Source organism: Xenopus laevis, chromosome 2S (assembly GCF_017654675.1).
Source record: "Xenopus laevis strain J_2021 chromosome 2S, Xenopus_laevis_v10.1, whole genome shotgun sequence".
Lineage (NCBI taxonomy): Eukaryota > Metazoa > Chordata > Amphibia > Anura > Pipidae > Xenopus > Xenopus laevis.
In genome coordinates this window covers 107661834-107678073 of record NC_054374.1, presented here as the reverse complement: position 1 = coordinate 107678073, position 16240 = coordinate 107661834, and the positions used below count along the sequence as shown (strand labels likewise).

At 35.7% G+C, this 16240-nt stretch overlaps 1 protein-coding gene across 12 annotated transcripts in view; it reads left to right on the top strand.

The window, feature by feature from the left end:
- Nucleotides 1-16240, top strand: part of arhgef7.S (Rho guanine nucleotide exchange factor 7 S homeolog) — a 95031-nt gene that overhangs the window by 56929 nt on the left and 21862 nt on the right. For 6 of the 12 annotated variants that reach the window (XM_041583125.1, XM_041583126.1, XM_041583130.1 and 3 more), the window contains exons 10-19: nucleotides 2356-2494; nucleotides 3610-3669; nucleotides 6159-6305; nucleotides 7854-7940; nucleotides 9407-9485; nucleotides 10620-10667; nucleotides 11820-11959; nucleotides 12679-12903; nucleotides 13749-13769; nucleotides 15162-15255. In XM_041583125.1, the coding sequence (XP_041439059.1) occupies nucleotides 2356-2494; nucleotides 3610-3669; nucleotides 6159-6305; nucleotides 7854-7940; nucleotides 9407-9485; nucleotides 10620-10667; nucleotides 11820-11959; nucleotides 12679-12903; nucleotides 13749-13769; nucleotides 15162-15255 (1040 nt within the window). Of the gene's footprint in view, nucleotides 1-2355; nucleotides 2495-3609; nucleotides 4132-6158; nucleotides 6306-7853; nucleotides 7941-9406; nucleotides 9486-10619; nucleotides 10668-11819; nucleotides 11960-12678; nucleotides 12904-13748; nucleotides 13770-15161; nucleotides 15256-16240 lie in introns of those variants that run through there. The other 6 variants (XM_041583128.1, XM_041583134.1, XM_041583129.1 and 3 more) reach the window with 4 other exon arrangements.

Here is a 16240-nt window from a genome sequence, read left to right as displayed (position 1 = left end):
ACTTGCTTTATGATGCATTAGATTTAGTTCACAAACAACTCTAAACAGATTAATACCTTTAGAGTTGTCAAACCATGTATTAATTCCTGTTACCTTACTCACATACATGGTATAGATGTATTCCATTTTAAATTAGCTTGCATTGACTCCTGTATTTATGGATGCCAAAAGAATGTCTTAGGTTTACCTTGTCAAAAAAATCCCCATAAATATCCTGAAACAAATGTTAGCTGTTTGAGTGTAAATAAAGTTAATAATAGAGCATATGAACCATTGCCTATAACTTTTTACATTCAACCTCCAGTTGTGTGACAGATCCTTATCTCAATACCTAGGTGCATATCTATGCCCTGCCTACTTTTGTCTATACATTGTGGCATTCTCCTACTACTTACAAAAGTTAATGGGGGAAAAAATAATTCCATATAATTTAACCCCTTGTTACACTATCCTAATTTCTACTTGTTTACATCTTGAACTAAATTTGAATTAATTTTTCTATAACAGTACTAAATAAATCAATTCTTTTTATGTATTATGGAAATAGTATTTTGGGTAACCCACAATATGTGGTACTTAATAGAAGCGGTTTCAGATGGCTGTATAGTAATGAAGACCGGTTAGGAATCTGTCTACCTGCTATTAAATGCTGATATTGAGAAAATATTTGCAAGATTTACATACATTGTATTTGTATGTATGTATATTTTTATTTGTATAGCGCTCCTTGAGGGCAAAGCACTGTACAGCAAAACAATAAATTAGTAGTAACAAACAAGGGGTCATTGAAATAAAAAGTAACAAGTGCATTATTAGAAATATAATTCACATAAATATAAAATATAATTACAATACAGATTAAGTGCTCAGTGTCAAGGAAACAAAAGGCTAGAGGACCCTACTTACAGTTTAAATAAAGCTGAGTTCCCATACCGGGAGTTGAACCTGGGCCGCCTGGGTGAAAACAAGGAATCCTAACCATATTTATCTGTGTCTTGTGTAAAGGTAACATTAAATATCTTCCACATATCTAAGCTCTCAAATTGGGAGACTTTTACAAAGGTAGAATGGAAATTGCAGTACCTAGTATTGGAATAACCTTCTTTTAATAAAACATATTTTCATAATGCATACTAGGTTAGCAAAACAATTATGCTGTTTTAAAGGGGTTGTTCACCTTCCAACACTTTTTTTTCAGTTCAGATTATTCACCAAAAATAAAGACTTTTTTCAATTTCTTTTTTTTTTTTTACCGGTTTTCCAAATTCGAAGTTTAATGTTCCAGCAGCATAATCTGAAATGTTACAATTTGAGACATTCAGTTATTCTCTATTAGCAAATATTGTATCAATTTTAACAGCTGCCTTTAAGACCCCCAGATACGGGCCGATAAAAGCCGCCGACAGCCGAGTTGGAAGCTTATTGGCCCGTGTGTGGGGCCATCCGACGTGCGTCCCTGATCAATATCTGGCCAGAAGTCGGCCAGATGTTGATCGGGCAGGGTAAAAATCCTGTCGGATTGCGGCCGCATCTGTTGGTTGATGCGATCCGACCCCCCGTATTGCCTCTATTCTGAACCGATCGTTGTGCCCTAGGGCCCACGATCAGATCAGCCGATATCGCCCACCTCAATGTGGGCATATCAGGAAAGGTCCGCTCGTTTGGCAACATCATTAATGAAACTCATGGATTCTGCTCAGCAGGGACAATATAAGAAATTTATCAATTTAGAAAAGTTTGCAGAGTTGGCTACCCCCTTCCCTTCTGCTTTAGAAAGACATAAGAAGGTAAGAAAATTAAACTTTACACTTCAGTATTAGAAAATAAGTTACAAATAGAAAGTAATTTTAAAATATCCTTATTTCTGGTGAACAGTCTGAAAACAACTGTACTGAATAATGTGTAGGAAGGTGAACAACCACTTTAAACAGCATGATTGTTTTGCTGGTGATTTACGGTTACCCCCAAACTTATTTTGCCCACACTTTTTCTGCCTGAAACGTTTCTCTTCAGTAGTTTTTATGAATATTTTCAGTCTTACAGGATCATGACATTTTTAATAGTCTGTTTAGAAAAAAAGTTGAGCTTCAAGTAAAAACAGCATTGGCTATGTATTGTATAGTATATATTTATCTGAAAGGTCAATCTGGCCGGTTGCGGAAGCAGACTAAGAGATTGCCCAGGACTGCATAAACATTGTGTTTTCAGCTGAGAAATACAACTTGCTGTACTCCATAAAGCAGAGACAATATCCAGGAGCAATGTTCCCTCTTTGGTTCACAAAATGTGCTACTTTATGTGCAGTTCACAGTTATTATGCACACTGATTTGCTTCTCTTGTCTTTCCTTTGACAGTGAGGAACTTGGCGAGTTCATGGAAATGAAAGGTGCCAACAGCCCAGGGATTCTTGTACTGACAACAGGTCTGAGTAAGCCATTTATGCGTCTGGACAAATACCCAACACTGCTGAAAGAGTTAGAACGACATATGGAGGTATTTTAGGAATTTTTCTTTATTTTGCCAATCAGAAAGACTTGTATATCGTAAACACAAGCACAATTGTTTTAATTTGCATTAATAATGCTCTAGTTGTGGATCACACTGCAAATATTCCTTTATCATATTATTTAATATCAGGCATGTTTGTAATATTCTGTAGTGTTTTGTTTAGCTAGGACTACAAAGTGTTAGATACAGTATGTACTGTAAATTTAATAAATCTAGCTCAAAAGTGTACAGAAGCACAATGCATCCTGATACTTCAAGGAAAATGACTTTGTGATGTAGAATTAAAAACATAATAACACTGCATGGAAATGTTTTCGGCGGAAGATATCGCTAAGATATATTTGCCTGTTCTGAACATGGAAAATTATTTATCTGTTTCAGAAGATAACACTAATGAGTTAACCTATCCAAGAGACATGGGAATTCACTTGTTTTACTTTAAGGGAAATTTTCTTAAACCCAATAAATGATTAGAATTGTATTCAGACTGGTTTTATTCAATGTGTATTCAAAGTAGGTAGTGTTTCTATGAGACATTGCTGCACTTGCATTGATTTATTCATTACTATTGGAATGGCCCATTAAACACCAATACTCACCAGGAACTTTTCACCTGCTTTCCCAGTAGTTAAAGAAAGGCAATTTGAATATGAACGATCCATGGTTCAAATTGTAGCAGATCCTTCTAACTTTCCTTCTTTCTTAATAAGGGACATAGTCCACTTGGTCGATCAACTTCAGTTTGAATGTAGTAACAAAGAATGGAAACCTGGGTAGGGGAGAATAGTGACTGATTACTAATAGCAACTATGATGTTATTTGTACCTGTTTTGCCAAATTAAAGGTACAGTATAGTTTCAGGTTTTTACTAATCGTCATAATCCACTGAACGGGCTGTAACTGGTGGTCTTCGTTCCAGGGGAAAATTTCTGGGTTATTTTCTAGCCTGCACAAAAATACCATACCAAATATTTCTCTGCTTTAAGTACAATTTTGTGCTGAAATATATAGTAGCCTTTTTTTGCTGCCTGGTTTTGAAAGAAAATAAAGTATGACACAATTTATTTTACAGAGTAACTTTTATTTTGTACCTGTTTCAGGACTATCACCCAGATCGACCAGATATCCAGAAATCAATGACCGCGTTCAAGAACCTTTCTGTAAGATAAGATCATTTATATTATAAACTGCAAAGAGAGGCAATCTAAAAGTCAGATTCTGAATGAATGCCATGTATTTAGTTCAGCTCCTCTCAACAAATGAGTTCAGATTTTGCACATTATTTTAGAATGTTACCAAAACATTGAGCATTTTTGGATTTTTGGTTTTGTTTTAATTTTGTGTCTGTGAAGCACACACTTGAAATGTTTTAATTTTTGTCTACCACAACGGTGAAGTTTAAGTACGCTCTCTGTCACAAATACTGTAGATATCATATATTTTTTTTATTTAAATTGTTAGTTTTTTTTCTTGTTAAAACACAATACAGACAAGCTGCCTGAGAGTTATAGATTGCAGATAGTTGATGGCTGCTGCTATCAGACTGCGAGATTAGGACATTACAGGATTGTAGGATTGATGAAATTCCAAATTTATAAATAAATATACATTATCAATATTGATTCTGAATATTATTGAAAACATTTCTCTGCTCATTCAAATGGCTTATTCAGTTCAACTGAAAGGTAGGTAATTCCCAGTGTTTAAACCCTTAAAGAGATACTGACACCAGAACTCTTTTTTTACATCCATTTTTACATGTTCCTGTATGAGGGGCTGCTATATTTGTGCAGCAGGAATCTGTTAGCATTAGAAACTTTAACTGACAGGCTGAGATGAGACAGTCAGGTTTAGGAAACTCAACTAAGAATTACTTACAAAAACAAACCTCTCCGCAAAAAACTCAGCATGACCTATACGTAACTTTTAAAGTACATTTATATTTTAAAAAGTTGTTTTTTTAGTGTCAGTATCCGTTTTAAGAGTTACAAACTTCCAATTGCAATGGTTTCATTGAACTCATTAAATTAAGTGTTAATTGTAACTCACAGAGGTGTGAAAGTGTTGTGAAACTAGAAATCTTAAGGATGTGAAAAATGACATTGTGTGTTACTGACAAGTAGTGCTACCGGCTGCCCTTCTCTGTTTAGGGTTGTTTTTTTCCAGTTGGGCATAAATTACCTCCTTCAAAACATCTATCTTCTATTATCTATGCCCATTGGTGTATTTGAAGGAGTGTCCCATTTCCATCAGATGTTGACAGACTGCTAAATCTTGTCCTGATGAGGTAGCCCCCTATGTTAGGGTATTGATTGGTTTGAAAAACACAGGCATGTGATGTTTGTTAATTCTCCTTTTTCTGATATTCTAGCCATATAAGGGATGGCTGCGTGTCACCTGTATGGGTTTTGGTCTGGTGCCAGGATTCGGGCTTTTTCAGCAGGATTCGGATTGGGCTGAATCCTTCAGCCCAGGCGAAACCGAATCCAAATCCTAATTTGCATATGCAAATTATGGGTGGAGGGGGAAATCGCGTGACTTTTTGTCACAAAACAAGGAAGTAAAAATGTTTCTCCCTTCCCGCCCCTAATTTGCATATGCATATGCAGTTCGGTATTTGGCCGAATCCTTTGTGAAGGATTCGGGGAGTTCGGCCGAATCCAAAATAGTGGATTCGGTGAATCCCTAGTTTTAATTGACCTAAATGCTGTTTTGACAAAGTCTTCAAAGCTCATTTGACATGCTTGCATTCCTTGTCTCATCATTGGCTGTCATTTTTCAGCCCAATGGTGTAATGAGAATCAAGAATCAAATAGTGATCAGTATGAATGGGTTTTCTGTATACTTCAGTGTTAAGCCTCCCCCCTCCTTTTGATCAATATAACAGTTAAATAATGCCAGTTTGCTGCCAGATGCTGTTCTATCTATCGTGTCCTGGATTAATGAAAGTCTTTATTGACATGTTAATAAATATCTTGACAGTAAGAAGCTATCGCAAACTGTCTGCAAAACGTATTTACTGAATGCTAATCATGACAGTTCCCTTTTAAGCACAAACATTTAAAACCGTTAATATAAATACAGTTAGGTCCATAAATATTTGGACAGCAATAACTTTTTTCTAATTTTGGTTCTGTAAATTAATGCAATGAATTTAAAATGAAACAACTCAGATGCAGTTGTACTGCAGACTTTCAGCTTTAATTCAGTGGGTTGAACAAAAAGATTGCATAAAAATTGGAGGAATTAAAAAACCTTTTTTTAATATTTATTGACCTTATGGAACTGTAGAAATGTGAACTAGGCACCAGACTACATCTAGTAACAATAAGGCAAGTCTATTGTGGGAAATCTTCACATCTTGTGTGCCTTTCTGTGCTTTCAGGTTTTATGAATCTCATGGTTTATTGTTTATATAATTAGAATCACTTGCAGGAATTGAATAGGGGATCAACTGAAATGAATCACTGCTGTTTATTTATTACAGCAATAAATAAGTTCTGTGGCTCATTTACAATATTTATTTAGCTCTGAGAAACTGAAAACGTCAATCATCATAGCACTTTATAGTAAGAAGACAGTTCAACACAAACATTTGCAGTCTGGGTTTTATTTATAGTTTAGTAATGATCATTATTTTCTCCCACAGGCACAGTGTCAAGAAGTAAGGAAAAGAAAGGAACTGGAGCTGCAAATCCTGACAGAAACCATTCGAGGATGGGAGGGGGAAGACATAAAGACGTTGGGCGCAGTTATATACATGTCCCAGGTTTTGATACAGTGTGCAGGAAGTGAGGTAATTTAGTGCGTGTGCAGAATTTATATATTTGTTTTCCACTTCAGTATTTTTATAGTATGTCTATTATTCTGACTATTATGAAAGTTATATGGTTTATACATAGTGATTATTTTCAAAGTATGTTTCCTTATGCAGGCCAATATATAAATGGGCTTATCTGTCTGCTTTTATACATATGAAGTTGGGTCAGGTCATATTTATTGTTCCAGCTGAGGCATTCTTTATAGTGCCATATACATTTTTGTCTGCTTTAGGGCAGTGGCACAAGAGGCTACTTGGAGAAGGAAAGGTAAGATCACTGGAGGCCGAACTTTTGGTAACCAAATTTTTTTGTGTTCCTGCCCGGCCCTGGGTTCTTCTCAGCGAGCACCATGGATTGATCTTTTTCCACGTCATCTTTCGAAGCTATCCTGGGGCAGATGCATGTGCAGAAAAGTAAAAAGGCTTGTTTTTTTTGTTTGTTAAAGTTTGTCTTTTCACTCTACTGTGCATACACTCCCATATGAAGAAGCAGATTGCTCCATGGTGCTTGCTGAGAAAAACACCAAACCAGGGCACTTTTCTGCTAATAGGAGCACTCTCCGAGGATACAGGTAAGTGAATACAATCATCGGTGGTGCCTGGCACCCCAGTGATTTCTTATTTCCTTCTCCTTTAAGTGCCGCACTCTTTGGTATTCCTAGAATTCAGTGCCCTTAAACTGAAAAGCTTGCAAAGTAGCCCCATATTCATTGTATTGTAAATTGCATAATAAACACCAGTACCAGGCTGAAGTTGCCTAAAAAAACATCCCTTTGCATTCTAATACTATCCCTTGAGAAGTGTCATTGCTACTAAAAACATGGTGTTTCTTCTCTTCCTCACCTGCCAATTTACTCATCAGATTGGACATCTGAATAATCTGCTGAAACTGCCTCCTGACCTGGTGTACATGTCCAGATGGTGGGGCAGTATGGTCATGAAGGGATCCTTAACTTTTGAATGTTATTTGCTTGAAATGCATGGATTTTATGCTTAGGGGAAAAATGTAACTGATTCAGAATACTTGACATTTGTTATGAAAATAAGGAAAATAAATGAAAACAGGCTATTTTGCCCTTGGGTGAATGAGGCTCTGTAACATCACATTACTACTGGATGAACTGAAAGAAGAGGTCTGCACCAGATACTCTAATAGCCTGCAAGTTATTGTATCCTTATAAGATTCCATATATGTGGTATGAAGTCTGAGGGAGAGTTAATTTTAGTTTATAGAAAAATAAATAAAATAACCTGGCTACAAACTTTTTTTTGACTGGCCAGCTAACTCCAGTAGCAAGGTGGTACCTCTCTCATTCAGGAATAGCAATTATACTAGACAGTCTGTGTCTGTCATGTAAACAATCAAGAAACTAAAGGAATGAACCAGTTGCTAGAGGTTGTTTGATGATTGTCTTTTCAAAATGCATTCCCAAGAAAACTATAGAAGAAATGAGTACACCAACTGCAATTTTTTCTATTATCCTGTCTTAAAAACAATCTACTAATAACACTTTTTTTATGAAGGAAAAGAATGAAAGATATCTGCTGCTGTTTCCAAATGTCTTGTTAATGTTGTCAGCCAGTCCACGGATGAGTGGTTTTATATACCAGGTAAGATAGCTTGGATTCAAAGGATTAGTACATTTTTTATTTTATTTAATTTTTAAGCTCATTAAGGCCTCCTAAAACTAAAACCTAAAACCTTTCCAAAATTGATTAAATTATATTTCCACTATCATCTTTCCCATTCTTGCAGGCTTCACTTGCACTAAGTGTTACCTTAAATTTAACTTTGTAGGCTTCCTGCTTTGTTGATTTTGGACTCTTTTATTCCTCACATCCTATCCCACAGCTTGGATATGTATAACATTGCTTGAAATGCCATTACCTTATCTTAGAAACTAACAAAATAATTAATTATCTTATTTGTCATCTTTATTACTTCAACTTAATCCATACAGACATTGAACTCTACTGTGTATTATTACGGTCCCTTCACTGGTCCTAATTTACTTCTGATTCTGATTCCCGATCTAAGGAGTGAGTAGTGGCATAACTAAGGAAGATTAGACCCAGAACACTTTGGAGAACTGATTCCTGCAGTCCTTTCTTGCCGGCTCCTCGCTCTACCCCTACCCTCCAGTAAATTACTCCCACACTCCTGCCTGTATGACTTTAGCCCAAATCAGTCATTAGTTGTTTTCTAAGTAATCCAGTTACTGGTTACCAAGCTCTAGCCAGTTATCTCTGGGTAAGCTGAATTGAGATGCTTATTTATTAAAGGTATAACATACATTCTATACTTGGAAAAGTTTTGTCAAAGGCATCAGTGATGTGTAATGTTTGCTCATTTGTCTGTAAGTACTAGCACAACAAAGTTTTACATCTTTTATTATACTAAATCTAATGTTTTTAATTTGATTTATTTATTTTGCATTTGGTGCCATCTAATGTTTAGCATGCACTAATATAATTTTTAACATTCTCTCAAATGATTTAAGTCTTTGGCAACATAATAAATATTTATTGGCTAAATCGCTGCTAAAAGGATAAACATTTTAAACCAAAAATGTTAAAGGCAAGAAATATATTACTGTACTAGCAAGACACATGGTAGAAAAGTTGACGTTTACATGATTAGCCTTGAAAAGTTATGAAATTTAAATGTAAACCCTTATGTCATTTCCATAGAAAGTAATTCTCCTGAAAAGGTACAAATTCAATATAATAGATATCAATGTTTAAGCTTGTTGGTTCAGCATAAAATTTAAGTCCCAATAACATAGAAATGTGCCCTGAAACTCAAAGTCTGTAAAAACTGCTCAACTGGAGGAATGCAACACATTTAATCTATTTGAAGAAACTGCTGTGCAGTGGGACTGCAGAATGATCTGCCAAATCTGATTTTTGAAGGGGTCCATACCCAGAATTGGTCTATACCACAGTGATAAATATTATCCTGTAATTGGTTTTGGGTCTTTTTACTTTATGTAGGACAATAAAAAGCAGCATGTAATGTACAATTTGTCACATCATAAACCACTGCTTCACCCAAAAATGTGTGGTTTCTTTTTCAGGGGAAGATACCACTGACAGGAATGTGTGTGACAAAACTTGAAGATAATGAAAATCATAAAAATGCTTATGAAATAGCAGGTAGCATATTTCTATCTAAATATTTGCCAGAGCATAAACAGAGTAAATAAAAAAAAAAATGTTAATTTGAGTCTGAGAGTCCTGGATAAATGATTGATTTAGGTATTAGAGTGGCAACACGTTTATATCACTTTCCTGAGAAGGAAGTAATCTATAATGGCATAATGTTTTAAAATGTGCATTCTAATTTTTATCACTATGAAGTAGCAATAAAGGGCAAAGTAACCAAGTATGACCATGTACCAGATATATATCATTTCCAGTTGCACAGATATGATGTGCTTAATACATATATAAATATCAGTTGTTGATTAACTACATTTTTTACAACTTCACTCTTGTTACCATGCATTGCCTGTTTTAAGTCAAATACGGTATCCACTTAATTTCTCTGTGAGATAATTTCTAAGTTGTTGATATGAGACAATTTTTTTATCTGATGTGGGTAGGATATGACATAAACTTTGCTTGTATTTAGTGGTATTGCCTTTTAATTCCTTAACTTTAATGAGATGCTTAGGGTAACCTTCCCCAAGTTTCTCACAGTATGGTGGTCTTCTTTGCTATGTCTGGTTATACATTGATCATTAGAATTCTGGACTTTCTAAAGCCCAATCCAATACTTTAAATTTATGGACTTTAAACCTTTGTTACAACAGCATGAATGCTTTGGATTACTATCATTATAGAAGAAAGTTTTAAGTTTCTGCCCAATGTCTTGAGATGCTGCTTTAGAATATCTTCATAGCCGTCATTCTGCATTATGAATAACACTACATTGATAGTATTCTTCATCTAAAAATCCTCAACATTCTTAAATTTTCATAGCAATAATCATCATGGCCAAATGTGTCTATTTTTGTTTCATGTGGCCAGAAAACCCTCTTCCAAAAGCTAGGGCTTTCTCCGGTTGATCTCAGTCTGGCTTTGGTATGTTGGCTAGGACTATGGGCTTCTTTCTTGCAGGACAGGCTTTTAGGCCATGGTGATGATGAGCTATCTTAAAGGAGTTGTTCACCTTCTTATTAACATCCCTGTATGTTATAGAATGGCATATTCTTAGCAACTTTTCAATTGGGCTTTACCTTTTTTGCAGTTCTTTAATGACTTTACTTCTTTTCTGCCTCTTTCCAGCTTTCAAATGCGGGTCAGTGACTCCGGCATCCAGAAAACTATTTCCCTGTAAGCCTACAATTTTATTGCTACTTTATAGTATCTTGTCTTTCTCTTGAATCCCTCTCCTATTTATCTTCCAGTCTCTTGTTTAAACCATTGCCTGGTTGTTAGGGTGTAACTCTAGATTTGCTGAATACAAAGCTAAACAATTATAAAAAAAAGAAGAAAAAAAAAGAAATGAAGACCAATTGTAAATTGTCTCAAAATATCACTGTTTACATCATTATAAAAGTTAGTTTAAAGGGGAACTACCTAATGATGACTGTTGATGCTTTGTTACCTATTGCCTCCATCTCCTTCACAACTTCCTTTATTGTTGCTCTGGGGTTCAGTTGTCCCTTTTAGCTTTTTTTTTTTTTTTTTATCCTTGTTGGTTAATTTAAACCTCCTTCCTGAACAATGCTATGTCTGTGTGGTCCCAAGATGCATATCACAGTTTGTGCAGATGCTTTTGTGACCTTCAGCTAGGGTTGTCACCTTCGGACTTTAGTGAGACCGGGCAGGGGGGTGGTAGGTGATGTCACAAGGGTAGAGTTGATGACATCAAGGGCTGGATTTAGTGACCTCATAGGTGAGGTTCAGATGTGCTGATCTGTGATTTCCTTATTTTAAACTGTGCATGCAGTTTTGACCTGGACAGTCCTTCTGAAAACCAGACTGTCTGGGACGAAACCGGGCAGCTGGTAACCCCACCTTCAGCTTTTTGTAAATTGTCGCAAAAGAGGAACTGGAGGTCCACAATTTTGTTTATGATGTTTTCTCTCAGTTGCTTGGATTTTCCTATGTTTTCAAGGGCAAACCGGAAGTGTGAGGTAGATCCTAATAAAGCCACAGGTGCACTCCAATTTAACCTGTAAGACAATTGGGTCATTACATAACTTTCTGGAATTTTCAGGGCTGTTTATATGCACCAAGTGGACTGCCTCTTTAAATTTGTGACCCACAAGAAACCAGAAATGATGAATAAAAAAAATACAATCTAAAATAAGAAGATACGTATTTGTATTAACATGATGATGGTAACATGATGAAAGTAAAGTTGTACAAAATTGAGTTTGGATATTAGGTGTTAGCCTAGGTGAACGTGAACTCAGCAGAGAAATATATATTTAATGAGCATTTCATCTTTAGTTATTTTCTTTTCTGATTTTGTTATAGGTAACATGATTGAGAGGATCATAGTATCATGTAACAACCAGCAAGATCTGCAGGAATGGGTTGACCACCTACATAAGCAAACAAAGTTCACTTCATTGACAACCCCTACAATCAAACCCCACTCTGTGCCCTCTCACACTGTAAGGATCATTTAAAGTCTCCGTTGGTTTATGTGTGGAGCCTGGGAAACAGGCTCCACACATAACTAGAACACATAACTTAGCTAGAAAGATAACACACTTATGATGTGGGACCCTAAACTGGCTCATTTATATCTCAACTTGCATATTAAAACCTACAAGTGTCATGTCAAAATCCATAGAATACTATGTCATACAGAAAAATGTTAAACTATTTTTTTTTAAATGCAAAGCAAAGATGTTATTATAGTGCACTTTGTGTGATAATATGGTTAAGCTCCAAATACTTCAAGTCAATCAATATGAAAACTCAGATGCTGATTGGCAGATCTGGAATGTTTTCTATATGCTTATAAATTCAAAACGAAACCAAAAAAGCTTTGAAAGAAAATAGTACTTTTAAGGCAGTGTCAGATGCAATTCTGGCTGCTTTGAGAAATTGTTATTTGAGTAGCCAAACTTGTGACGCCAGAGTGTCTTGCACCATTCCTACTTACCTTGAAATGAATTCCCTGCAAGCATTTGTTTCCTAAAACCACAATAGTCTGCACCACCCAACAATTAACTGAAAAACACTTGAATGGCCATTTGTGGGGAAGTCAGTGGGATGGTTTTGGCTACTTAAAACTGGCATTCAAAGCTCCTGACTCACATTATTTGCCATATATTATACTTGTTTTATTTGAATGCTATGGTAATAGATGTTTTTTATTCTTCAGCTTCCTTCTCATCCGGTCACACCTTCAAGCAAGCACTCAGACTGTAAGCCAATGCCACTAACACCAGCCTATCACACATTACCACACCTTTCACACCATGGAACTCCACATAGCACTATTAGCTGGAGTCCTTTGGAACCACCCAAGACCCCCAAACCTTGGAGCTTAAGTTGTTTAAGGCCTGCCCCTCCTCTTCGTCCCTCTGCAGCACTGTGTTACAAGGAGGTAAGAGAAAGGCATTATATGTTATTTTTTTCTAATGACAACTAAAGCCAGAGATAAAAACATCTACATTAACATTTTATAATAATAGAACTTAAAAAAAAAAGTTCTTCCACAGTTGCTTCCTTTGCTTTACTGCAGAATGGTCTTATAGGCTGTTCAGTTGCTTTCAGGTTGTTCACCAGAAATAAAGACTTTATTTCCCAATTACTTTCGCTTTTCTATTTGCGAGCGTTTTTCTGATATTGAAGTGTAAAGTTTCATTTTTCATCTTCTAAAGCAGCTCTGGGGGGGGGGGTCGCTGATTCTAAATTCGTACATTTAAATTGGTATGTTTAATTTATAATTTTTTTATCTTTGGCCCTGCTGAGCTGAATCCCTGAGTTTCATTAATACAATAGCTAATATTCCACAGATATAATTAGTTAATACATTTCTCAGCAATATCAGCTAAATGTAGCAAATTTTTACAGTTCAGGATGCTCTTGGATCACTGAGCTGCCAGACTGAAACTTTTAAAAATTAAATTTTATAAGCAATTGAAAAAAGTATTTGTTGTGAGCAATCTTAAAACAACTGAACTGAAAAAAAAGTGTTTGGAAGACGAATAACCCCTTTTAGAATAATTTGGTGTCTATACATTTTTGAGGAGAGTTGTTTTTGTTTAGGCGGTGTTTTCATGTATGTCATTTTTGGTCTTTACCAAAAATATGTCTTTAGCATGCGCTGCTTATATTTAGAGACATTTTTACATTACAGGCTGAAAAAAGTGTTTTTTGAAACTGCTTTTGACTTCCATAGGCAATTTCTTGCTCATTGCTTTGTTTCTTTGTTCCACATTATGTTAGAGGATGTCATGTATACTCAAGGTAAGGGGTAGGGATCTGTATGTCCTTTTGGAATGGCATGTCCTGCTGTAGAGCAGATCCGCTGTGCACTGTGGCTAATTACCTTTTCTTGAGGCCTTCTCCCTCTGAATTAGACAAATTGTTTTCCTTTGATGGTAAACAAAAGGTGTCAAGCCCCCTATTCCTTCTAGATCCTCACTCCTGCCCTTGTTCCCTTTAGTGGTTACCCAAATAGATTTGCCTCACTTGATGCTTAACACAGTGAACTGTCTCTGTGCTTGTTTATCACTTGCAGTTTTCACCCCTCTTATAAACAGCTTTGGACTTGATCTGTGTCTTAGTTGCTGATACATTTAAATATATGCAGTTACACAAGTTTTTAGTAAGCAGCTGGTAATGTTCTGCACATAGAGGCACTGCCAAAAATATTTTTTTTGCTTGCTTTTGAAAGCAATGTTTAATATGTAGCATTCAAAATTGGTGTTTAAACACATTATTGTATTTATTATTTGTATTATTTATGTAACCCATCATAAGCATCAGTCCCTGCCCCATTGGAGCTTACAGTCTAAGTCCCTATCACACACACCATGGTCAAGTTTATCAGGAACCAGTTAACTTGCCCGTATGTTTTTTGTGTGTGGGAGGAGAGTAGAATACCCAGAGCTTGAAATCATATCAAGGACCCCAGCTTTGCAAGGTATTAATATTAACCAATAATCTACCATGTTTGCATAGGGCAGTGTCCTAATCCACCTTTCTTACCAGTAAGGGAATTTTAGCCCTTGCATACTGAAAAATGAGTCATGCAAGATCCTCTCCCTTGGGTTGTGTTAACACAAGTAGTGGGGTTGATTTGAATATTTAATAAAGAAGAGAAAGCTAGTTCACAATATATTAAACAAATAGTATTTAAAAAAAATATTGAGCACCAAAATCTAAACAAATAATTTTTTGCAATTATATTCTCTGCCAAGTTTTCAGTGTGGTAAATACTAAAATATTGCATAACAGAGCACAGATCTTGTCTGAAAGTCCCTGATCACCAAGCTCAGTGCAAAGATGAGTCATGCACTTTGCTTAGTCTAAAATCCCTTACTAAATCTAAAAAGATGCTATATTTTCAAAATTGAATAAACTAACTTTCTACCAATGCTGCAGTTAACGAACATATGCACATTTTCAGACACACCGGAAATACTGAATTTCGATAAAAAAAAGCGAGTACATATAAGTATCTTCTGTTATGCATAGAACTCTATATAACAATGTGTTTGGAATCCTGGGTATATGTAACAAAATAGTTTTCTTCTAATTCTAGTATATTTTGCTTATTGAGAAATGTCTCTAATAATTTGATGAGCTGATCTGAGTGTTGCATTTCTTAGTAGATCTTTACTTTTTTTTTAATAGGACCTCAGTAAAAGCCCCAAATCAATGAAAAAATTACTCCCTAAACGCAAGCCAGAACGGAAACCATCGGATGAGGAGTTTGCTTTGAGGAAAAGTAAGATGCTGTTCCATGTGTGCACTGATAAAAGCACACCTTCAACTTTATGTGACAGATCATGCTTCTGTCAATATGCACTTATTTATGTAACTCTCGGGCCACTAGTCATTTTGCAAAGACGGTTATGTGGGAAACTGGTCTGTATATAATTCAAATCATAATCTGCGTCGCAGGCCATGGCCCTTCTGCCACTCTGCATTTGTGATATAATTACATTAGGGTGCCTATTGAAATAAACCAGATGGCTTGTGTTCATGCTGCAGTAAGAAAAAATATCAGAATGATACAGTAATACTCTGGAGAGACAAAACAAAGAAAAAAAAATAATATACATTATTATAAAAAGCCATAGATGAAAAAAAGTATAGTAGCTCCCTGCAAATTGTTCTTCTCTTATTGCAGAGTTTTCCACTTTTCTAACCTTTTACAAAAGCTAAACAGTACCCTGACATTACTATGTTTATTGAAAATTCATGAGGAAGCAAGGTTAAGTGGCAGCAGAATTTCTCATTTAATTTGCACTTGCACAGACATTTTTTGAACATGTTTTGCTCTCTCATTTTAGTGGTATTTCCTGGGGGGATTTTAAGTTTACCTAGAAAAACTATACATTGTTTTTTTTTCCCGAGAGAAACAGGGCTTTCTAAATTTTGCATTTTTTGTATTCCCACTTCTGGAACAAGATTTAGAGCTCTAAATACCAAAACAATTCGAAAAATTTGCCGTTTCTCACAACATATGCATTTATACTAGTGATGCACCGAATCCACTATTTTGGATTCGGCCAAACCCCCGAATACTTTGTGAAAGATTCGGCTGAATACCGAACCCTAATTTGCATATGCAAATTAGGGGTGGGAAGAGGAAAACATTTCTTCCTTGTTTTGTGATGAAAAGTCACGCGTTTTCCCTCCCCACCCCTAATTTGCATCCCTAATTTATACCAAAATTTTATATTTATTTTATGCACAAAAATTCAACT